This window comes from Bos javanicus, chromosome 15 (genome assembly GCF_032452875.1).
Source record: "Bos javanicus breed banteng chromosome 15, ARS-OSU_banteng_1.0, whole genome shotgun sequence".
Taxonomy (NCBI): Eukaryota; Metazoa; Chordata; class Mammalia; order Artiodactyla; family Bovidae; genus Bos; species Bos javanicus.
In genome coordinates, this window is record NC_083882.1 from 22,155,655 (window position 1) to 22,181,346 (window position 25,692).

Sequence of the window (25,692 nt, forward strand, 5' to 3'; positions counted from 1 at the left end):
CCAGTAAAAGTGGAAACCTGCAAGAACCACTTAGAGAAGCAGTTTTAACAATACCAATAAAACAGAAATTATGCTGTCTCTATGACATAGCACATGATTTTCATTTTGTACTTTGCACCATAATGCTTTTTTTAAAACAACCTACTTTACCATTTGTTACAATAGAAAAATTCAAACACAAACAAAAGAGATATTTAACTTGTAATAATTTTTAAAGCTATGACAAACTAGACAGCGTATTAAAAAAGAGACATTACTTTGCTGACAAAGGTCCATATAGTCAAAGCTATGGCTTCTCCAGTAGTCATGTATGGATGTGAGAGTTGGACCATAAAGAAGGCTGAACGCTGAAGAATTGATGCTTTTGAACTGTGGTGTTGGAGAAGACTCCTTGAGAGTTCCTTGGACTGCAAGGAGATCAAACCAGTCAATCCTAAAGGAAATCAACCCTGAATATTCATTGGAAGCATGGATGCTGAAGCTGAAACTCCAATACTTTGGCCACCTGATACGTAGAGGTGACTCATTAGAAAAGACCCTGATGCTGGGAAAGACTGATGGCAGGAGAAGGGGACGACAGAGGATGAGATGGTTGGATGGCATCACCGACTCAACAGACATGAGTTTGAGCAACTTCAGGGAGATGGGGAAGTACAGGGAAGCCTGGCATGCTGCAGTCCATGGGGGTTACAAAGAGTCGGACATGACTGAGTGACTAAACTGAACTGAGACAATGTTTTAAAGAGAGGAAACCTCAAATCCTTAAAATGAACAAACATAAAAACCCTATGTGCTTGCTACGTGTATGGCTTTGTGTGCTGGCCCTGAAGACACAAAAGCCTCTGTTCTCAAAGAGCTAATAATCTACAGTTGGAAGAAAGAGATTATGAGTGATATACAATATGTCTCTGTGTTAGTTAATCAGTCATGTCTGACTCTTTGCGACCCTGCCAGGCTTCTCTGTCCATGGAATCCTCCAGGCAAGAATATTGGAGTGAGTAGCCATTCTCTTCTCCAGGGATCTTCCTAACCCACGGATTGAACCTGAGTCTCCTGCGTTGCAGGCAGATTCTTTACCATCTGAGCCACCAGGGAAGCCCAACTATAATATGGCAAATACTAAATAAAAATAGCTAATATAGAAGTTTAAAGTGATAATACACATATTCAGAAGAGAGGATAAAAAAAACACTGAGGGTTGCATAAGTGTGGAAGAAGCATTTATTATACATTATTTTATTTGACCCATTCAACATTTCAAGGTATACTAAGCAAAAAAAAAAAAAACTTGCTGATCTATAACCAAATCTATAGGCATCTCAGATTAAATTCTCTGTCTACTCAGCAACAATTGGAAAACGGCTTGAACAAAATCCAGACTCTGTAATGATCTACAAGCTGAAGGAGATCTAGCCCTCGCTAACCTGTCTCTCTTCACCTTGTACCATTTTCTTCCTTGCCCACTACACTCTCCCCACACCAGCCTCCTTTCAAGTTTCTCAAAATTACCAGTTCTTTCCTACTATGATTTCAAAGTCCCATTGAATGTGTGGTTTGGAATAATACATTGCTAGGGACAAGCATGTATCTGACTCAGATACATCAAGAGACCCAAGAAGAACTGGGATTCTCCCAAGCTTCCTCTGCGTGCAAGCATAAAAAATTTGGCATCAGATTCTAGATAATGTGTTCAAGAAGCATGGAGGCATTTCTAGTTAGACCTGAACACAAAGCTATATTAAAGGTGAGAACTAAATATAAGGAAAAGTTAAGAAAAATTTATAATCCAAATTTGGTACTGGAAAAATCCTTGTTTGAAGATGAATCTTCCTTTCTCCTGCAGATTTTGCTTATGATTTTTAATTATCTGTCTTTAACATGTAAAGCCTCTACTTTCTTCCAGTGGATGAAATGAGTAAACAATCAACACAAACACTTCTGTGCTGGGATGGGAAGAGTCTGTGTTTTTGTTTTTTCTTTTTAGCCAAAAGAGCAAGTTGGCTTGAATTCTTCACTTTTAATACTATGGCTGCTCTTCTAGATTAATTTCTTTCTCATCTGTAGCTTTACTAAATCAAGCACAACTGGGGCTGTTCAAATCATTATATGGTTGCTGGAAGAACAAATCCGTTATTTGTCTCTGTGAAAGAAGAGAGCAGTTGAGCATTGGAATAACGTGCATACGCACACATTCATACTCATGGAAACAAAGACCAGACTGAATCACAAGTTAGAACCAGACTAATCCTGATCGAAACTCATGTAACAGTGTGTGTAATAACGTGAAATGCCAAAGCACTGCCCCAGAAAGCACAGGCAGCATAAATTAGGAAGGCACTAAACGGACACTGAAGCACTTCCCCTCCCAGTGAGAAAGTCACTCAAGCAATTCAAGGATGAAACAGACATGGACAAAACGATCCCTGAATGGCATAATTAGCCGACAGCTCAGAATGTTTTCTAATTCAATTATCAGCCCTATTTATCAGGGCTGGGGGGCACTCTGCTGTGGCGATTTCAATCTGCTCTTGCTGACGTCCGTGGAAGACTGCCTGCCAGTCCCTGACGTCACCAGTGCAACAGGCCCGACGCAAATGCTGGGTCAATTTTTAATTTTAAAGAGAAAACATCTTAAGTACTCAGGCTGTCTCCATGATTTTTGTCTGTCTCTCCATCCATTCATCCACCCGTCCATCCAAACATTGCTTATTCCTGTGAACCTGCAGCCTGGGCTCCCTGCCAGTTCTCTTTCTTTTTCAAAGCTAGTTCCTTCTCTTTTTGTTTTTGTCTCTGTCTCTTGTTCTCCTGCACTTAGTTCAGTGACAGACTTCCACAACCCTCAGAACAGAGCTGGCCTTTCAGAGAAGTCTTTAGTTATGAAGAGAATCTCACAATTCCCTCAAGATTTACTCTTAGCCATGGCCAGTCCTGAGTCTCATATCAAGCAGTTTAAGAACTGCTCAGAAGGCTGATAATGCAGCAAAAATGTGGCTGATCTTTAATATTCTTTAATAGAAAATGTGGTGAGAGACATTACCCTCATGATAAGACAGAGGTTCAGTTCAGTTCAGTCGCTCAGTTGTGTCCGACTCTTTGCGACCCCATGAATCGCAGCACGCCAGGCCTCCCTGTCCATCACCAACTCCCGGAGTTCACTCAGACTCATGTCCATCGAGTTGGTGATGCCATCCAGCCATCTCATCCTCTGTCGTCCCCTTCTCCTCCTGCCCCCAATCCCTCCCAGCATCAGAGTCTTTTCCAATGAGTCAACTCTTCACATGACGTGGCCAAAGTACTGGAGTTTCAGCTTTAGCATCATTCCTTCCAAAGAAATCCCAGGGCTGATCTCCTTTAGGATGGACTGGTTGGATCTCCTTGCAGTCCAAGGGACTCTCAAGAGTCTTTTCCAACACCACAGTTCAAAAGCATCAATTCTTTGGTGCTCAGCTTTCTTCACAGTCCAACTCTCACATCCATACTTAAGTACTGGAAAGATAGAGGTAACACTTACCTATTTTCCAAAGTAGAGAAACATGTATGTTAATGTTTCCCTGGAATGCCAGGCCCTTGAAGACAGAACTTACTCTGACCAACTGCTGTACTGCAGCTTTTAGAACAGGCTCATTAGGCTTCCGGTTCAAGATGGCCAAGGAGAAGGACATGTGTTCATCTCCTGAGAGAGCACCAAAATCACAACTAGCTGTTGAACAACCATTGACAGGAGGATGCTGGAACCCAACAGAAAAAGACATCCCACTATGAAAGACAAAGAAGCTGCAGAGAGATGGTAGGAGGGGCACAACCACAATAAAACCAAATCCCATACCTGCTGGGTGGGTGACCCACAAATTGGAGAACAATAAATACCAAAGAAGTTCTCCCACGTTGTGAAGGTTCTGAATCCCATGTCAGTCTTCCCAGCCTGGGGATCTGACAAGGGGACTGGGAATCCCCAGGGAATCTGAACTTGAAGGCCAGCAGGACTTGATTATAGGACTTCCACAGGACTGGGTAAATCAGACTCCAGGCTTGCAGGGCACAAATAAAATCTTGCATACACCAAGTCCCAGAGGAAAGGAGCACTGACCCCACAGGAGACTGAACAAAACTACCTACTAGTGTTGGAGGGCATCCTGTGGGGGCATGGATTGGCAGGGGCTCGCCACAGGGACAGGGGCACTGGCAACAGCAGCCCTACAAGGTCCCCCTTGGCATTAGCCCTCTTGGAGGTTGCCATTAACCCGACCACAGAGCCTGTAGACCCCAGGGCTGGGTTGCCTCAGACCAAACAACTACCAGGGAGGGAGTGCAACCCCAGCCATCAGCAGATAAATAGATTAGAGCTTTACTGAGCAAGGTCCTGCCCACCAGAGCAAGACCCAGTTTTTCCCACTGCCAGTCTCTCCCATCAAGAAGATAACACAAGCCTCTCAGCCTCAGCCATCAGAGGGCGGACAGAAGAAGCAAGAAGCACAGTCTCACAGCAGCTAAAACAAAAATCATATTACAGAAAGTTAATCACAATGAAGTTCCAATACTTTGGCCACCTGATGTGAAGAACTGACTCATTAGAAAAGACTCTGATGCTGGGAAAGATTGAAGGCAGGAGGAGAAGGGGACGACAGAGGATGAGATGGTTGGATGGCATCACCGACTCAACGGACATGAGTTTGAGCAAGCTACAAGAGATGGTGAAGGAGAGGGAAGCCTGGCATGCTGTAGTCTATGGGGTTGCAAAGAGTCGGACATGACTGACTGCTTGAACAACAATAATAATCACAGTGAAAAAGCAGAAAGTTATGTCCCAGATGAAAGGACAAGATAAAATCTCAGAAAAACAACTAAATGAAGTGGAGATAGGCAACTTTCCAGAAAAAGAATTTAGAATAATGATACTGAAGATGATCTAGGATCTTGGGAAAAGAGTGGAGGCGAAGATTAAGAAGATGCAAGAAATGTTTACCAAAGACCTGGAAGAACTAAAGAACAAACAAACAGAGATGAGTAATACACTAGAAAGAACCAATAGCAGAATAACTGAGGCAGAAGGACGGATAAATGACCTGGAGGACAGAATGGTGGAAATCATTGCCACAGAACAGAATATAGAAAAAAGAATGAAAAGAAATGAAGACAGTCTAAGAGACCTCTGGGACAACATTAAACACACCCAACATTTGCATTATAGGGGTCCAAGAAGGAAAAGAGAGAGAGAAAGGACGTGAAAAAATATTTGCAGAGATAATAGCTGAACAACTTCCTGAACAGGGGAAAGGAAATAGTAAAGTCCAAGAAGCACAGAGTCCCAGGAAGGATAAACCCAAGGAGGAACACACCGAGACACATAGTAATCAAACTGACAAAAATTAAAGACAGAGATAAAATATTAAAAGCAACAAGGGAAAAATGACAAATAGCATACAAGGGAACTCCCATCAGGCTGTCAGCTGATTTCTCAATAGAAACTCTACAACCCAGGAGGGAATGGCATGATGTATTTAAAGTGGTGCAAGTGAAGAACCTACAACCAAGAATACTCTACCTAGCAAGACTGTCCTTCAGATTTGATGGAGAAATCAAAAGCTTTCCAGCAATCAAAAGCTAAGAGAATTCAGCACCATCAAACCAGCTTTACCACAAATGCTAAAGGAACTTCTTAAGGCAGGAAACGAGACGGAAAAGACCTACAGAAAATAAACCCAAAACAAATAAGAAAGTGATAAAAGGATCATATATATGGATAATTACCTTAAATGTAAATGGATTAAATGCCCCAACCAAAAGACATAGACTGGCTGGGCATTTGAAAACATGTACATGTATGCACTTCTACTTACCATATTACTCTGCTTGACCCCCCCCCCCCAAACTGTATGTAATTATTCTATATTGTTAGGTTAATTACGTTCCCATTATGGTTTGTAAATATAATTCTTTTATTTTTTCTCTGGTTATTGATTGTGAAAAGGCTGATAAACATCCTTTACTATTGAGATTATGTAAGTATTTCTCAATACCACTACATCATGATTGGTCAACAGAAAAAAATAGAATTCTATATTACCAAAACTACCATTTAATAGAAAACCTGTAATTGCTTTTCAAAATCCAGATGTGTATCAGAATTATCTTGGAGTTTTTTGAAAAACACAAATGCCCAGGTATTGCTTTTTCACTCTAAAGCTCCAGATATGTTTCTAATGAGCAGCCATGTCTAAAAGCAGCTGGACTATCTGATGATCTTTTACTTTTATCTAGTTTGTTTCACTTTTTCCATTTCATAGTCAGTGCTCTCATTTTATTTAGTTTATATTTTCCAATTTCTCCATCTCTCCTTTTCTTTTTTGCTGTTCTTTCTCAAGCCTTTACCGAGTGTTGTAGAAAAGCTTTTGTATACATATATATATATATAGAGAGAGAATGTGTAATATATATATTCTAGAAAACTTATGAATTTTTGCCCAATTAAAAAATTTATGACATTTTGATTCCACTGGCTTGACTTAGTAATGAATAGAATGCAAGACTTCTACTTTAAAAAAAAATAGATATGCAACAAGCAACAAAGGTTAACTGTATGGCACAGGGAACTGCAGTTATATCTTGTAATAAAAGGTAATGGAAAAGAATTTCAAAAATCACATATGTGTATCTGTATAACTGAATCAGCTTGCTGTGCACCTGAAACACCGTTAAGTCAACTATATGTCAATAAAATATGTATATATATAAAGGAAAAAATAATGTGAGGCTCTTCCTCTTCTCTTCCCAAACAATTCAGTCCTAAAGCCACTGGGCAGGGCGGAGCAAAGTGGGAGTCTTTGGAGCGCACATGGGGAATGGGAAGCTGTGGTGGGATGTTAGCGCCCAAGGGAGATGCAGAGGGCGTTCATATCAAAAGAGAGGGCATTCTTTTCTTTCCTAAAAAGTTTTAATCTTTTTTTGGGTGGGAAGGAGGCTTCACATATCCAGGGTTTATAAAACAAAATACGGTATAAACTAGATGAGAGATACCTGTGGGACACAAACTGTACAACACAAATGGCCTAAATGTCAGTAAAATAATAGCTGGGGGAACCGACAGCGACTGGAGGAACAGGAAGAGGAGAGACAAGAGACAAGACCATGGAGAATGTGCAAGACTCTGATAAAGAGGAGAAAAGCGCTCAAATCCATTATGACATGACGTTCATATCATCTTCTGGTTCCTACTTCCTTTATGGCCTCGTCTGTTACCCCCTCCAGCCTCTCATTCTGTACCCCAGAGACACAGGACTACTTGTGCCCTGCCATTTCCTACCTAGCAAAGAGAATGTTCACGCAAAAGGTCAAGAAACCTCTCCGGGTTTCAGTTTACACAAAATCTGCTAAATCGTCATTACCCATGTGACCAGAATGACCCTGTTTTCAGAGGGCATGTCCACAGACCCTGAACATTCAATGAACACATTCACGGTTTTGGCTCTTCAGCAGTGACCTCCAAATCCACACTGGGTAACGACTTGGAAGCTTGCTGAGGCACAAACGGGGATCACGTCACTGTGAGACACGTGTACGGGGTGGATCATTTCACTGACGTGCGGCCTTGGCCAATCAGTATAACCTCTGGACAGTATAACCTCTTGACCAGTCACCTTTCACCAATATTCAGCATGAGGGGATTGAGAAAGAATTGGTATTAAGCAAGCAGTCATTTTCTGACCTTCAGTCCCATTAAGTTTGCTGGAGAAAAGCTCGTGAGCGGCCCTTTCCCATCTGATAGCTCCTGAGATGTTAAGGTACCACGTGCTCCATCCACTGTGCAGAAGACACTGAACGGTGTTCAGGAAGGGGTCTGCCCCTACTCTCTGGACCCTCGTCTGAGCTACTTCTCTGTGACAAACAGTAAGCGGCACTGGAGGCCACAGCCGGCTGACGGTTCTGGCAAGTTTTACAGAGGGGAAATAATGAGTATACTCTGAAATAACTCAACAATCTTTTTGTTTTTTTTTCCAGCTTAAAAAAAAAAAGCCATCTATTATTTCTCTCAAATCTGTGGCTGACTGATGGGCTTTCTGTTTCACTGGGCTTTGGCTGGAATGCTTATGGCCAGCCGTGGGCTGCGAGTTCAGCTAATGCTACAGGCCTGAGGACTCCTTCGTGTGGGCTCCTCTCTGCACACAGTCTATGGATTTTCTTAAGGGGTGGAGCCTGGGTCTTAAGAAGGAGCACTCCAGCAGATAGGAAATAGAAGCCAATCAGCTACTCAGCGATCTTTATTTTACCAAATAAGGGCATGAGATGGAGAAGGAACTGGCAATCCACTCCATTATTCTTGCCTGGAGAATCCCATGGACAGAGGAGCCTGGCAGGGTACAGTCCATGGGTCGCAAGAGTCGGACACGACTGAGTGACTAAGCACACAAGCACACACAAGGGCATGAGAAGCTTCTGAAGAAATTCTATTTCATCTTTTCCCTTTATGCAATGTCAGATAATTGATAAATATTTTCTAAGACCCTAATATGTGCTAGGAGTTGTGAGAGTCAACAAGAGATGTTCTAACTCTCAAGAAACTGAGAATACATGTCTCTGATGATGCCAGTTGCCTGGCCTAAGCTAGCAGAAAGTGGTGCAGTTCTAAGACACTGTACATATGCCTGCTTCAAGCCTGAGAGGCTTTTGCATCATGGACATGAGGCTCAGACAGTCTGTCTCCAGAGAACTAACTTCACAACAAGGCAAAGTAGACCCTCCGAGCTTCGGGAAAAAAAGAAAAGGGTTTATTCTCCTGCAAGTGTCAGTAGACAATGATTAAGCAGTCAAGAGTACAATGGGCAAACAGAGTGTGTTCTGAAGCCAAATCTAGCCTGAGGTAGTAGTGATGCCGGGCGAAGGGTCTAAGGAAACCATCTGGGGAGAAGGAAATAGGGACAGCCCCAGACTGGTAAAAAAAAGAGAAAGCATAAGAGAACAACGAGGAGTTAAGGAATTACAAAAGTACAAAAACTCTGACGGCTTTTCCCTTACAGTTTCTCAGTATTCTTGGCAAAGACATAGGAGCTGAAGGCAATGCTGTGACTGACGTGCGGGGAACAGACAGGAGCACTTCATCACGGGTTAGGAGGGAGAACCGATTCCACTGAAAGGATCTGAACACCACGTGAAGCATGTCCAACCGCTGGCCTGGAGCCAAACTCTGCCAGGGGGTGCAGTCTCCCTTTCCACCTGGGTAGCAAGAAGCTGCAGATGGGAACAGCCTGCTGGACTATTTTGGGCGCCATATGTCTCTTCTGCAAGAAATCGCCTTCAAAAAAGGTTTTTGTTTTTTTTTTCCAAAAAGTGTCTAATTTGGATGAAGAATAGCATCAAAAGAGCAGTGATGTTTTAAAAACATGTCCATAAATTCTTTGACAATCTTCCCATCAACAGGGGAAATCTAATTCCTCTCCCCTTGACCATGGGCTATTAGACTGGCTTGCTTTCAATGAAAAGAATGAGGTGGGAGTGATGCTGTGTGAATTCCAAGGCTAGGTCATAAAAGCTACACTGCTCTTGAGATTCTAGCTCCTGGTAACCAGCCACCATGCTATGAGGAAGCACAGGCCACATGGAGAAGCCACGTTAGGTGTTTCAGCCAAGAGTCCCAGCTGGGGGCTAACCAGTAGCCAGCATTCCCTGTCAGATGTGTAGGAAAGCCCTTAAGGGGCTTCCCAGGTGCTGCCAGTGGTAAAGAACCCACCTGCCAATGAAGGAGACTTAAGAGACGCAAGTTTGATCCCTGGGTTGGGAAGATCCCCTGGAGGAGGGCATGACAACTCACTTCAGTATTCTTGCCTGAAGAATCCCATGAACAGAGTTGCCTGGCAGGCTGCAGTCCATAGGGTCACACAGAGTTGGACACGACTGAAGCAACTTAATAAGCACACACACACGCAAAGCCTTTGAAATGCCCCAGTGCCAACCACCATCTGATGGCCAATGCGTAAGAACACTGAGAAGCTTGGAATGGCCCACTGAGCCCAGTGAGTCCCCAGAACCGTGAGATAAAACAATAACAAATTACTGCTGCCTTTTAATACCATTAAGTTTGGGATGCAGCAATAACTGGGAGAAGAGTTTACAATTAGTTTTCACTTTACAGTGATCTTCCAATGGTCTTCTTATCTTTTGGAAACAAACAGTTCTGCTTGTGCTGGGGTTAGAGTTGGGACATGATGCCTGCTATCCACGAGACAATGACACAGAACCAAACTGGATTCAGCACCATGGCCTCACAGCTGCTGGATTCACTTTCCGGATGCTAAAAGGAAAGTAATAGTCTCAGCTGAAAACTTCCACGAGGATCCTGTGCTGGACACTGAAAGAACACAAGCATCAGGTGCTATCGCCACAACCCCCACCTGGCTCTACAGAAATCCACTGATGAGTGTAAAGGCCCCTCCCCTACCACACCAGCAGAAGATGTTATGTTTAACTCTTCGCTTGCATCTACCTGTAATGATACATTGGGCAGGGCTTTGAAATCCTGCCCTACTAAGTGTCCCCAAATTATCTCACATCCCTTGTCAGGCAAGCCTAAAATTCAGCTGGATGAGGCCAATAGGTTCCAAAACGGTGAAGAATAAAATATCACAATCCAAAAATCAAAGGTGAAGGCAAAGACAGCAAAACAGAAGGGACCTACAACAAAGGAGGAAAAAGTGGGTGGGAAGTGGCTGCAAAGCAGTGGCCGGGCCTCCCGACTTGTTTCTAAAGCTACAAACAGGCTCTGCTGCTCAGCAGGCCAACTCCAACATCCTGGAGAGGCATTCCCCACCAGACTCCCTCAGCCAAACACTCTCACCACCCTTAGAAAGGAACCCACCATCCAGCTGAGTTATTGCAACAGTCTCCCTTCACTCCTCCCTGAGGAATCTCAGAGTAACCATTACATCCACCCACTTGTCCAACTATTTTATACAAGTAGCCATTATATCATGCTTCAAAGAAAGAAAGAAAACAAAAAAATCCGCTCATTTTAGAAAGTATGTAATATGAGATGTCCAAAGGGTGACAAATGTGTCTGGTTTAAAAAGTGATATGTCAACGAGTTTAGCCCCCATATTTTGGAAGTTTGATAAACGCTAATAATATTAGCCAGACACAGACACAGCAAACTTAGGGAGAGGAAGTTGCAGCTCTGGTACCAGTCATGCGTGGGAGGAGACTAGAAAATGGTTATCAAGATCTTGTGCCTGATGGAGGGGACACTTGTATACCCATGACTAATTCATACTGCTATATGGCAAAAACCCTCACAACTGTAAAGTCATTATGCTCCAAGTAAAATTAAAAAAATAAATAAAAATCTTATGTCTAGATCTTCTAGACATAAGAAGATCTAATGTGGTCTGGCCTCTCCAGTCCTCCGATAAAGCAAAGAAGTCTTATTGGAAGAGCACGGGTGGGCATCTGGGCGGCCATTCTCCCAGACAGGTTTACAATGTTCAGCCCTCTTTCTGAGTCCTTCTCCAACAGTCCAACAGGAAACTCTGCTTATCTTCCAACAATTTCAGCAGAAAACACGCCTCTTCACATATTCATAGATATTTAGAATTCTTAAATTTGCACCAGTCACAGCACTGTCTTAATAATTTTAGGTTGCTTCCCCGGGGGTTGAGTCTCCCCTGGCACACACTCAAGAGTATGATTTTTCTACGTGCTGGTACTGTCTTCAAACTAGCCTCACCGCTTTCCTTTCAGACAGCTAAGGCGCAATCCAGGCTATGGCACCAAGCAACGTCTGAAAATTAAATCAAATAAGTGACCTATGGGCAAACCTGATGCTAGACATGGAATGACCGTAACCATGTGCTCCGCTCTCCAGTCCTGCTTTCTGGGATAAGCTCTTGTATTCCAGTCACATTACGACAGGATGACCACCTATCTCAACTCACCCAGGGCAGGGTCCCTTTTACTTTCAAAAGTGTTCTCATTTGGATACTATATTACAGATCACTCTAACTAAAAGCAAATTTAAATCAAAGAGATAAATTAAGCTTTCCTCTATGGACCCCCGGGTCCCCTCTTTTAACAGGCTTCTTTTACTTTTTCTACTTGTGTTCATGATTCCTTCTTCTTGAATTACAGATATGATTCTGCCCTCTTTACCACGAATACAAATCCTTTTTCTTGTACACTTCGGCTAAGCACCACCTTCTCCAGGAGACCTTCCTGGTACACTCTAACCTCCACAGAGCTCTCCTTTCTCTGAAGTTTTAGCACACCACCCAGCACCTTCTATGGTCTTAATGTCTTCTCTGGCGGCTCAGATGGTAAAGAATCTGCCTGCAGTGCAGGAGACCCAGGTTCGATCTTTGGGTCAGGAAGATCCCCTGGAGAACAGAATGACTACCCACTCCAGTATTCTTGCCTGGAGAATCCCATAGACAGAGGAGCCTGGGGGGCTACAGTCCATGGGGTCACAAAGAGTCAGGCACAACTGAGCGACTAACACTTTCACATGGTCTTAGTCCTATTTTCAAGGTGTTTATGTGTGACTACAAAGAGTGAAAGTGAAGTCCCTCAGTTGTGTCCGACTCTTTGCAACCCCATGGACTATAGCCTCCCAGGCTCCTCTGTCCATGGGATCTTCCAGGCAAAAATACTGGAGTGGTTTACCATTTCCTTCTCCAGGGGAATCTTCTTGACTCAGGGATCCAACTCGGGTCTCCCACATTGCAGGTAGACTCTTGTTTTTTCACCATCTGGGCCACCAGGGAATCCCTACAAAATTTTACAAAAGGAACTACAAAAGTTGTAAATTATTCAAAGGTAAAAATCTGTGTCTAATTGCTTCTTTCATAACCCCTAAATAATCTAGTGCTGTGACAAGAACATTATAGCTTTTCAATAAATATTTTCTGATTTCCAAACCTGCTTAACCAGCTGGCTTCATGACTTAAAAGCAGACTCCAGGGGCGTCTCCTTCTCTCTGAGCACCCTGTACTTTTCTCTTAAAGTACCTAACAGGGCTGTAATTCTAGACTGATCTAGATGGTTATTTGTTTAATGCTAGCCTCCCCATTATGCTGTAGGGCTCAAGAGGACAGAGAGTTTGTGTTCACCGTCATATACACTTAAGATCCATCACAGTTCCTGGCACTGTTCAAAAATACCTGCTGATTAAGTGGGTGTCAGATGGCTAGAAAGACAGAGAGATGGATAAAGGAAGGAAAAAAATGATCTCAAAGTGAACTCTAAAGAAAGCAGATTTGTATTTCAGGGGCTTGGGCTTCCCTGGTGGCTCAGTGGTAAAGAATCTGCTTGCCAGTGCAGGAGACATGGGTTTGATCCCTGGTCTGGGGAGATCCCACATGCCGCAGAGCAGCTAAGTTCCACGTGCCACCACTACTGAGCCTGTGCTCTAGAGCCTGGGAGCTGCGACTACTGAGCCCACGTGCGCAACTACCGAAGCCTGTGCGCCTGGAGCCTGTGCTCCACAAGAGGAGCCACTACACTGAGACGCCTGCACGCTGCAACCGCAGAGCGGCCCCCGCTCACCACAACTAGAGAAAAGCCCTCGCAGCAACAAAGACCCAGCACGGCCAAAAATACACAGATTTTTTAAAAATTAAAAACAATAAATTTCAGGGACTTAAAACATTTGAGAAACTAACCTGCTTACATTTCTAAAAAGATCATGTGGTGGTATGTCACAGGCTCATGAAAACCCTTCCTCAGGAAGAGCTAGATAACAGCTAGGCCTGCAGCCCACCTGATCTAGGGTCTAAGACATGAGTGACTATGACATGTGGATAGTGCCATTCTCCTCCCTGTTACATAAATTGCTAAAATACAAAAACCATTGTTTCATGAAGACAGAGGAAATGTAATAGCCCCATTTGAGAGGCTCAAAGACATCCCAGGGTCGAGTTCTCAAGGGCATTTCATGCACCACCTCAGAGGGGTATCTCTGAGGCACACCGCCTCCCACAGTACAGCCCAACTTAACTGGCCCAAAGTCAGCAACATCAGATGTCACAGTGCTGACAGTTACACACTGCTGTGGCAAAGGGCACTGGAAGATCCTGCTGTTTTTGCAGTTGGGTCAGTACATACTAGGAATGGCTGAGGAAGAGAAATGTACAGAAAATCAGCATAACTTTGGAGCTTCAGGCAGCCTGCTAATTAATAGGAAGGCCTGATATTTATATAACGCTTTAGAATTTAAAAACACTTTCGTATTTCAGCTCTCCTTTAATCCTTCCAACATTCCCATAAAACATATAAAATATTATCTCTGTTTTACTGATGTGGAAGTGTGGGAACAGAGACGAACAACAGCAAGTAACCAGGACTGAATGCACATGTCTTCTGACCTCCTGTTCTTTTCATTATACTTCACATACTTTCAAATAAACTTCCATTATGCTTTGCATATCTTCAAGAAATCTGTAACCAACAGATTTCTTTTTTTTTTTCTCAGCACACGGTCATGAAAAGAATGCCAGTTTAGGGAAATGAGTACAACTTATGGGAAATCGAAAACCTCTGAAGGCATTCTCCAGGGGTCTTCTCCTTTCCTCCACCTCCACTGGACGTGTGCTCGATGTTAAATGAAGCGGCACCAGGGGCCAACAGGAGAGACAGGACGTACAGCGGGATAAGCTTAGGGTCCTGTCTCTCTGGCAAGTGCTGCTCAATGTGTGAAAGCTTCCGGTCAGGGAGCAGCCTAGCTAGAGAAAGAAAACCGTAACAGTGACTAGCACTGCATTTCTAATAGAGCAGAGGAAAATATTAAACGCTTGATCAAGGCCACTGGAGAAAATTGTGGGCTTCTGGGATCCAAACTCTGGCCTGATCCTTTTCTGCAAAAATGTGTCTCCTGAGTCCATTCATCCTTTACAGCTGAGTTCACTTCCTCGTCACGGCTCATTGAGTCAAGCAGAATAGCCTCCCAGCTTGTTTGAATGCCTCCTACCGTCCCGCCTTCCAGTCCACCTCCCACAGTGGAGCCAGTGTAATCTTCAGATGCCATGTCCTCTTGGAATCTTCCTTGGTCTCACCCATTCTAGCCTTTTGGAGCTAACGCCACCCTCTCACGCCCCAGTAGCACCTCTCTGAACTACGGTGCATCTCCCCAGGTAAACTATAAATTCCCAAGGCAGTGGTCTTGTCTGCACACAGTCTATAAAGTCTTATATGCAGAAGACGGCCAACGAATGTCTATCAAACTGAGCCTATCATACAAATGTCTGTCAAACTATGCCTTATTTCTGCCCTTAAAATCTAGCTGCTTAGGGAAGCAGATGTTCAGTGGGGAGCAGCAAATAGTATCTCTGGGAAAGGCTCTCATGTTTCATGGGCTCCCAGTGTGTCCCCTGCTCCCAGTAACTGAGGAGAGTGCTGAACAGAGGGCCCTGGAGGAGCGATGCTCGGCCACATCATTGAGTGACAGTGTGGTCACCTCTGTCACTCTCTGCTCGCCACAAGGCAGGTGAGAAGGTGCCCAACACCTTCTGCTCTTCCCTCAGGAGATTTCCAGTTCTCCGGTGAGCAGTGTACAAGCATCAGGCTTCTTTGCCTTAAACAGGCTCTCAGTTCATGTCTACCAGCTGCTGGGCCCACGTGCTACCAAAAGGGGAAATGGGAAGATGAGGAACTTTTCCCACTCCAATCCTTTAAGACCAAAAGGGGAAAAAAAAAAGTTGCTTCAAAAATACTCCCTTGCCCCATTCTGTGACCAAGGTACTGTTGGTCAGTATCCGTCACCCATTGCTTCCCTTTGTTAACAGGAAGGCTGTTAGGGAACTACTGACCCTCCTGGGCTGGAGATCTTTTCAGGCCCAGATCTCATGTCGTCATAGTTTCCTCAACTCAAAAATGAAGCCATGACAGTGACCTGCTCTCCAAATACTGTATCAAATAACAAGTCAGGCACCAAAAGAATATGTATGATGCAGAGAAATTCATACCTTTGCTGCTGCTTGAAAGGGAATTTCAAGTTCCCTCCTACTACTGTTCTGATTCTGACAATGTTTTTGAGTATCAGGTCATGATCCTATCATCTGTCATGGTCTCCCACTCCTTCAATGCCTACCCCCACTCCCTCCTTACTCACTTAAGGACATGATGATTGATCTTTTCTATTGTTTTCTTCATCTCTGTTTCATTTATTTCTGCTCTGATCTTTATGATTTCTTTCCTGCTAGTAACTTTGGGCTTTGTTCTTTCTCTAGTTGCTTTAGATGTAAGGTTAGGTTGTTTGAGATTCTTGTTTCCCAAGGCAAGACTGTATCACTATAAACTTCCCTCTGAGAACTGCTTTTGCTGCATCCCATAGGTTTTGCGTCATTATGTTTTTGTGGTCATTTGTCTCTAGGTATTTTCTGATTTCCTCTTTGATTTCTCCAGTGATTCATCAGTTGTTTATTAGCCTATTGTTTAGCCTTCACGTGCTTATGTTTTTAACAGTTTTTTTCTTGTAATTGATTTCTAATTTCACAGTGTTGTGGTTGGAAAAGATGATTGACATGATTTCAATTTTCCTGAATTTACTGAGGCTCGTTTTGTGGCCCAGAATGTGATCAACCCTGGAGAATATTCTGTGTGCACTTGAGAAGAATGTGTATTCAGCTGCTTTTGGATGGAATGCTCTATAAATATCAAGTAAGTCCATCTGGTCCATTAATGAAAGTGGGTGTTAAAAGTTCCGCACAATTATTGTGTTACTGTTGATTTCTCCTTTTATGGTTGTTATTAGGTTGGTGCAAACGTAATCATGGTTTTGGATTGTGAATTTTAAATAACTAGGCTCAAACACACACTTATTAATCAAAATAGGAACCATTACAATCAACACATTTCTGCCAATGAGAAGTAAGTTTGCTTTATCCTGTAGCATAAAAATCTGTTCTTCAGGATTTAATGAACTCTTAGAAAACATTTTCTGCATCCTGTTGGTTGTAGAAGCATTCTCCCTGCAAAAAATTGTCAAGATGCCAGTTGGTGAGAGGTCAGGTGAATATGGAGGATGAAGCAAAACTTTGAAGCCAAATTCATTCAATTTTTGAAGCACTGGTTGTGTGACCTGTGGTCAGGCATTGTCATGGAGAAGAACTGGCCCTTTCTATTGACAAATGGTGGCTGGAGATGTTGCAGTTTTTGGTGTATCTCATTGATCTACTGAGCATACTTCTCAGATATAATGGCTTCCTTGGGATTCAGAAAGCTGTAGTGGATCAGACAGAAAGCAGACCCCCAAACAGTGACCATGACCTTTTTTGGTGCAAGTTTGTCTTGGGGAAGTGCTTTGGAGCTTCTTCTCAGTCCAGCCACTGAGCTGGTCATCACCAGTTGTCATATACAATCGACTTTTTGTTACATGTCACAATTCGATCGAGAAATGGTTTGCAGTTGTTGCACAGAATAAAAAAAGATGACGATGACACTTCACAACAATGATTTTTTTGGATTTCCAGTCAGTTCATGAGGCACCCACTTATCAAGCTTTTTCACCCTTTTCAATTTGCTTCAAATGCCGAATGACCATAGAATGGTTGACACTGAGTTCTTCGGCAACTTCTCGTGTAGTTCTAAGAGCATTAGCTTCAATAATGGCTCTCAACTGTCATTATCAGCTTCTGACTGGTAAAGGCCAGCCACTAAGCTCCTCGTCTTCGAGGCTCTCATCTCCTTTGCAAAAGTTCTTGAACCACCACAGCACTGGATGTTCATTAACAGTTCCTGGGCTAAATGTGTTGCTGATGTTGCAAGTTGTCTCTGCTTCTTTATGACCCATTTTGAACTCAAGAAAATCACCCAAATTTGCTTTTTGTCTAACAGTATACCCATAGTCTAAAATAAATATAAAATAAACAGCAAGTATTAAGTCATTAGCAAAAAAAAAAAAAAAAATGAAGAAATGTGCATTAAAATGATGTATAACTTAACCACATTTATTTATAATGTATTCCAATATCAAATGGCAAATTTCAACAATGCAAAAATCACAGTTACTTTTGCACCAACCTAAACAGTATTAATTTCTGCCTTTAAATTGAGGTGTTCCTATGTTTCACATATATAGTTAAAACTGTTATAGCTGCTTCTTCTTGGATTGATCCTTTGATCACTATGTAGGGTTCTTCTTTGTCTTTTGTACTAGATCTTTATTTTAAAGTCTATTTTGTCTGCTATGATATTGCTCCTCCAGCTTTTTTTTTATTTCCATTTGAATGGAATGCATTTTTCCATCCCCTCACTTTCAGTTCTGACATGTCCCTTGATCTGAAGTGGGTCTCTTGTAGACAGCATATATGTGGACTTGTTTTCGTCATCCATTCAGCCAGTCTATGTCTTTTGGTTGGAGCCTTTAATCTGTTTCAGTTCAGTTCAGTCGCTCAGTCATGTCTGACTCTGAGACCCCATGAACCACGGCACACCAGGCCTCCCTGTCCATCACCAACTTCTGCAGATTACCCAAACTCATGTCCATTGAGTCAGTGATGCCATCTAACCATCTCATCCTCTGTTGTCCCCTTCTCCTCCTGCCTTCAATCTTCCCCAACATCAGGGTCTTTTCAAATGAGTCAGCTCTTCGTATCAAGTGGCCAAAATATTGGAGTTTCAGCATCTCCAGTAGCATATTGGGCACCTGGGGAGTTCATCTTTCAGTGTCCTATCTTTTTGCCTTTTCATACTGTTCATGGGGTTCTCAAGGCAAGAATACTGAAGTGGTTTGCCATTCCCTTCTCCAGTGGACCACATTCTGTCAGACCTCTTCACCATGACCCCTCTGTCTTGGGTGGCCCCACACGGCATGGCTTAGTTTCACTGAGTTAGACAAGCTGAGGTCCGTGTGATCAGATTGGCTAGTTGCCTGTGATTGTGGTTTCAGTCTGTCTGCCCTCTGATGCTCTCTCAGCACCTACCATCTTACTTGGGTTTCTCTTACCTTGGATGAGGGGTATCTCTTCATGGCTGCTCCCACAAAGCGCAGCCACTGCTCCTTACCTTGGATGTGGGGTAGCTCCTCTCGGCTGCTGCCCCTGAGCTTGGGCATGGGGTAGCTCTTAAGGTAATTATCAATATCTATGTTCCTAGTGCCACTTTGTTAACTGTTTTGGATTTGTTTTTGTAGGTCTTTTTTCTTCCTTTCTTTTGTTCCCCTCACTTTGATTTGATGATTGACTTTCAGTGTTGTGTTTTGATTCCTTTGTGTGTGTGTGTCTACTGTAGCTTTTCAGTTTGCAGTTACCAGAAGGCTTTGCTAGAGCAATCTATATATAAACAATACTGTTTTAACCTACTCATCTTTGAATACCAAATGCATTTCCAATATCCTGCATTTGTGCTCTCCTCTTCTCATAGTCTGATATCATATTTGTGTGCAGGTGATTTCTTACCTTTACTGTTTGTTTGCCTTTACTGGTGAATTTTTCCATTTGTAATTTTCTTGTTTCTAGTTGCAGCCTTTTTATCCCCAGAGAAGTTCCTTTAGACTTGGTTGCAGAGCTGTTTTGGTGGTGCTGAATTCTCTGAGTTTTTGCTTGTCTGTAAAGTTTTTGATTTCACCATCAAATCTGACAGTCTTTCTGGGCAGAGTATTCTTGGTTGTTGGTTCTTCCTTTTCATCACTTTAAATATATCCTGCCACTCCCTTCTGGTTTGCAAAGTTTCTGGTGAGAAATCAGCTGATAACCTTATGGGAGTTCCCCTGTGCATTATCTGGTACTCTTCCTTTGTTGCTTTTAATACTTTTTCTTTGTCTATAATGTTTACTAATTTGATCACTATGTGTCTCAGTGTGTTCTTCCTTGGGTTTATCCTGCCTAGGCCTCTCTGCATTTTCTAGACTTGGATAATTGTTTCCTTTCCCATGTTAGGAAAGTTTTCAGTTATTATATTATCTCTTCAAATATTTTCTTAGATATGTTCTCTTTCTCTTCTTCTTCTGTGATCCCTATAATGCAAATGTTGGTATATTTAATGTCATCCCAGAAGTCTTTTAAACTGTCATTTCTTTTCATTCTTTTTTCTTTATTCTATTCCACAGCAGTGATTTCTACCATTCTGTCTTCTAGGTCACTGATCTTCTTCTGCCTCAATTATTCTGCTACTGATTCCTTCTAGTGTATTCTTTATTTCAATTAGTATATTGTTCATCTCTGTTTTTTAGTTCTTCTATGTCTTAGTTAAACATTTCTTGTATCTTCTCAATCTTTGGCTCCATTCTTTTCCCAAGATCTTGGATCATCTTTACTATCATTATTCTTAAATTCTTTTTCAGGTAGATTGCCTATCTCCACTTTACTTAGTTGTTTGGGATTTTATCTTATTCCTTCATCTGGGACATATTCCTCTACCATCTCACTTTGTCTAACTTTTTGTGATTGTGATTTCCGTTCCATGGGCTGCAGGGTTGTAGTTCATCTAGTTTCTGCTGTCTGTCCTCTGGTGGATGAGACTGTCTTAAGAGGCTTGTGCAGGTTTCCTAGTTGGGGGGACTGGTACCCGCCTACTGGTGGGTGGAGCTGGGGCTTGTCCCTCTGGTGGGAAGGGCCATATCTGAGGGTGTGTTTATATCAGGCAGCTGTTTATTCAGGACAACTTTAAGCAGACTGTCTGCTGATGGATGGGGCTGTGTTCCCACCCTGTTGGTTGTCTGGCCCGAGAAGTCCCAGCACTGGAGCCTACAGGTTGTTGGGTGGGGCCGGGTCTTAGTTAGAAAATGGCAGCCTCCTAGAGGGCTCATGCCAATAAGCACTTGTCAGACCCATGCCACCAGTGTCCGTCTCTCCAGTGAGCCATAGCTATCCCCTGCCTCCATAGGAGACCCTCCAACACTAGCAGGTAAGTCTGACCCAGTCTCTTATGAGGTCCCTGCATTTTTCCCTGGATCTGGATGCCCATAACACCCTGTGTATGCCCTCCAAGAGGGGAGTTTCTGTTTCCCCCAGTGCTGTGGAATTTCTGTGCTCAAATACCACTGGTCTCCAAAGTCAGATTCTCTGGGGGCTCCTCCTCCTGCTGCTAGACCCCTGGGCTGGGCAGTCCAATGTGGGGCTTGCAAAGTTCACTTCTGTGGGAGAACTTCTATGGTATAATTATTTTCCAGTTTGTAGGTCGCCCACCTGGTGTCTATGGGATTTGAGCTTATCGTGATTGTGCCCGTCCTGCCATCTCGTTGTGGCTTCTTCTTGTCTTTGGTTGTAGGGTATCTTTTTGGTAGGTTTCAGCGATTCTTTTTGTCAGTGATTGTTTAGCAGTTAGTTATGACTTTGGTGTTTTCGTAAGAAGCGCTGAGCATATGCCCTCTACTCCACCATCTTGGTGCGTTTCTCCCTGCCATTTTTGCTTCAATCCCTCTAATCTCTCAAATTCTATGCCCCCACCACTCCACCAAAATTGTTTTTATCAACTGTCAAATCCAATAGACAGTTGTTATTCTTCACCTTATTTATCAGTAGGATCTGATCATTCTGTCTTCCTGAAAATATTTTCTTCCCTGTTTCTGAGTTCCAAATCTGCCTCTCAAGACCTGGTCCTTCACCCTTTGGTTTTTACTTGACCTCTTGGATCCTGGGCTTTGCCTATAAGACCTCCTTGGAGCTCCTTCAGCTTTAATCTCCTTGAACTTCAACTGTCTGTCTACCTGGACCTGGGCCCACAGACAACCTATACCTTCTAATTCTTTCCCATTCATTACTGCTTTACCTGAACGTCCTGACTCCCCTCTTATCATGAATTCTGAGGCCTTTCTGAAGAGCTAGTCAAGGTCTAATCTATTTGGTTTCTTTACTTAAGATGTAGTAAGGCCTGGCCTCATCTCTGACTGAGCCAAAAATAATCGATATGAATTTCTAGCTCCACAAAGAACATAGTCAATGTTCCTAACAGTATTAGAAAACTCTGGTTAAGAAAGCTGAAGTTTATTGTCAGAAATACTCAATGTCAAACATTTTGTGTCTTCTTCAGTGGATCTATCTGTTTATAGATTCTTTTATTTGGATGATACCAGAATATACTTTGCGTTCTAATGCCTAGAAAAGGACAGCACTCTTTTAGATTTCTCAGGGAACTGGACACAGATAAAATAAAATGGATACTAGAGTTAGCCCAGGACTGGAAGTTATTCAATCCCAGATTCCAACTTTCATCCTTATTAGTCCTAGTACATTTCTTAGGATTAAAGCCACATACCTAGAAGCATCAAGGAATGGTCTGTAGGCCAAGTTGATCCATTCTTCTCTATTGGATGAATATTTTGGCTCCCGGGGTGTTTCTCTCATGGTGTCCAAATCCACTAAATAATGGCATTTACTGATGTCAATCTGCAATGGAGAAAGATGAACTCTTATCAGGAATTGCAAAGGTCCTTTCAGGGTAAGAAAGATAAATTGTAACCCTAAGAATTCAGGCAGGGTTTTAGAAGCACAAACATCAAAGTCCTCAGATGTTATCAGTGCTCTCTTCGCTCAGATAAGAGTGCTGGGTGTTAGGGTATTATTTAGGCTCCTGGGGGAGGGAGGAGACATCAACTCACCCAGCCAAATATACATGTAGGCTCTGGGAGTTTTGACTCCAGTTTGGGCATGAAGTCTCTCTAGTCTCACAAACACTTCTGAAGCTAGCAAGAGTCCACAACCTACTCAAAAAACTTTCTTTTGTGGCTCACTACTGCTCCCTTCCAAACTATCACCTTTTGTTTCAGAGATTGAGAGGCCTGATCAAACAAAAATGTTATGTGTGAGAAGCCCCGTCTCTGCTGACAGAGAGCCAGCAGGGTCACCGTATACCTCATAAGTAGTTCAAAGACATCATGCACATTGTTTCCTTCAAACTTCAACAGAACTGACAGAGACACAAGGACTGTCCCTGCAGAAAAGATCAGTAAAGCAGATACAAGGACTGCAAGAGTAGAGATTATGAAATGTATATAGTAACTGTTGGCAAAACTAGAGTCATCCAGTTGCTCACAATACGGATACATCAGAGGATCACTCATACTCATAAGAAATTATTAATGCATTTAATTTAAAACCATGTTGGTACTATGCTTCTCACAAAATTGATTAATTCAACTGAACATGCTACAAAATCTGTAGGATACTTTTGCAGTTAAATGGTTCATCTCAAACTATTCTTCCTCTCATCTCAAAGCCAGGGGAGAAATTTTTAAGCCTTTTTAATAATAATAATAATCAAAAATCTGTAGACTTAAAAAAAATTCAATACACACACACTAATGTTCATAGCAACACTATTTAAAACAGCCCAAACATGGAAGCACCTAAGTGTTCATCAACAGATGAAGCGATAAAGAAGATGTCATATATCATTCAACCATAAATAAGAATGACATAGTGCCATTTGCAGCAATATGGATGGACCCAGAGATTATCACAAGTGAAGTAAGTCAGAGAAAGATGAATATTATATGATATCATTTACATGTGGAATCTAAAGAATACTAATGAACTTATTTACAAACCAGAAATAGGCTCACAGACATAGAAAACAAATGTATGGTTTATAAAGGAAGAAGGGTGGCAGAGGGATAAATTAGGAGAATGTGACTAACAGGTACACACTACTATATATAAGATAAACAACAAGGATTTATTGCATAGCATAGGGAACTATATGCAGTATCTTATAATAATCTATAATGTGAAAGATTCTGAAAAGAATGTGTGTGTATGTCTGTGTGTGAATCACCTGCTGTATACCCAAAGTGCAAGTCGCTCAGTCACGTCTGACTCTTTGCGACCCCATGGACTATACAATCCATAGAATGCTCCAGGCCAGAATACTGGAGTAGGTAGCCAGTCCCTTCTCCAGGGAATCTTCCCAACCCAGGGATCAAATCCAGGTCTCCCTCATTGCAGGCAGATTCTTTACCAGCTGAGTCACCAGAGAAGCCAGTATACCCCAAACTAGTACAATATTGTAAATCAACCACAGTTCAAAATGATATAATACACAAGTTTCTATGATGTTAAATAAAAGCCCAAAGATGGAGAACATCACTGTGACATGATTTATAATAAATATTCTTGGGGGGTCTTTTTCCAAGGTTTCTGACTGGCAGCTCCTAAAACCCTGGTAATTTCCTAGGCAATAAGAGCAATGGGAGCATTTTTTGTTAAAATGTTTATACTCTTATCCTCAGTTCCTGATATCTCTTCAAAGCAATAATGGTGAGTGGAATGTCTTGTTATTCATAGGTAGCCCCTATGTACCACAACTGAGCTTAGGTTAATGGGGTGACTTTTGGAAATCCCCTAAAGATGGCAGGGATGCTGATCACCAGATGAACTAACCATATGAATAGAATGTTGGTCTTTCCAATCACCAGGGGAGGGGTAAAGGGCTGGAGACAGCCAGTGATTTAATTAATCATTCCTGTGTCAGGACGCTTCCATAAAACCCTGAAAATCCAGGTTTAGAAAACTTCCAGGTTGGTGAACGCTTGGAGATTTGGGAAGGGTGCTGAACGTGGAAAGAGCATGAAGACCCGAACTCTTCCCTCCTATCTTGCCCTATTCATCTCTTCCATCTGGCTGTTCCCGAATTATACCCTTTTATAATAAACCAGTTCTCTAGTAAGTACAATGTTTCTCTGTGTGTGATACTCTAGCAAATTAATCAAACCCAAGGAGAGGGTCGTGGGAGACTCTGCTTTACACCCAATCAGAATTACAAGGAACAACCTGGACTTACAACCAGTACCTGAGGTCCAAGAAGGGGGTCATGGCCCCAGTCTGTCACCAGCCAGTCAGAAACAGGTACCAACTTGGGCTTGAGATTGGCATCTGATGTAGGCAGGAGAAGTGGGCAGCCTTGTAGGACTAAGCCCTCAATCTGTGGAGTCTGATGCTGTCTCTGGGTAGACAGCATGAGAGTTGCATTGAGTTGTAGGATACCCAGATGGTGTCTGAGAATTGTTGTTACTGTGGGGAACCCCCCCAACCCCCAACATTAGAAATCAGTCCCAGAACCCTCTTAATTACTAATGTAGTCAGTTAAAGGAAAGTATATCTCAAGGGAAGGAAACTACTAATTTTCAGTGTTTTTTTTACATGCAAGTATGTTATACATATCATTTTTGAAATCATTATATAAAGGCCTATAGAGGAATTATTAATTCGTATTTTATAAATGAGGAATCCAAGACTCAGAGACAAATTATTTAACTTCATTTTTTTCAAGATCTATATTAAGCCCCTACAATATACTAGGCATTAATAAGTTAGTGCTAACGATATAGAAATAAATAACAAATAAACAAATAATAAGTTCTCACCCTAAAAAGATATACAATCCTCACCAAAATCACAAAAGTTTACAGTAGAGCCATGTGGGTATTTAGCTGTTTCAGTTGTGTCTGACTCTTTGTGATCCTATGGGACTGCAGCCCACCAGGCTCCTCTGTCCATGGGGATTCTCCAGGCAAGATACTAGAGTGGGTTGCCATGCTCTCGTCCAGGAGATCTTCCCAACCTATGGGTCGAACCCAGGTCTCCCTAATTGCAGGTGGATTCTTTACTGTCTGAGCCACCAGGGAAGCCCAGTAGAGCCATACTGGACTCAAGTCAGTGTGACTGCCAATGTCATACATCAACTGCCCAAAATGACCGAATGAGAGGCAAAGTACTCTCAGGACCTCATCTAAATGTTGCTTAAAAATTACAACCAAAAAAGAGTTGTCCAAGAATGCCAGGT

The 25,692-nt window shown here is 42.5% G+C and overlaps 1 protein-coding gene across 2 annotated transcripts in view; it reads right to left on the reverse strand.

Annotated features, from left to right (window-relative positions):
- ALG9 (ALG9 alpha-1,2-mannosyltransferase) overlaps positions 1 to 25,692 on the reverse strand; it is a 113,209-nt gene that overhangs the window by 7,520 nt on the left and 79,997 nt on the right. For both annotated transcript variants that reach the window (XM_061440268.1, XM_061440269.1), the window contains exon 14: positions 22,168 to 22,298. In XM_061440268.1, the coding sequence (XP_061296252.1) occupies positions 22,168 to 22,298 (131 nt within the window). The remainder of the gene's footprint in view (positions 1 to 22,167; positions 22,299 to 25,692) is intronic.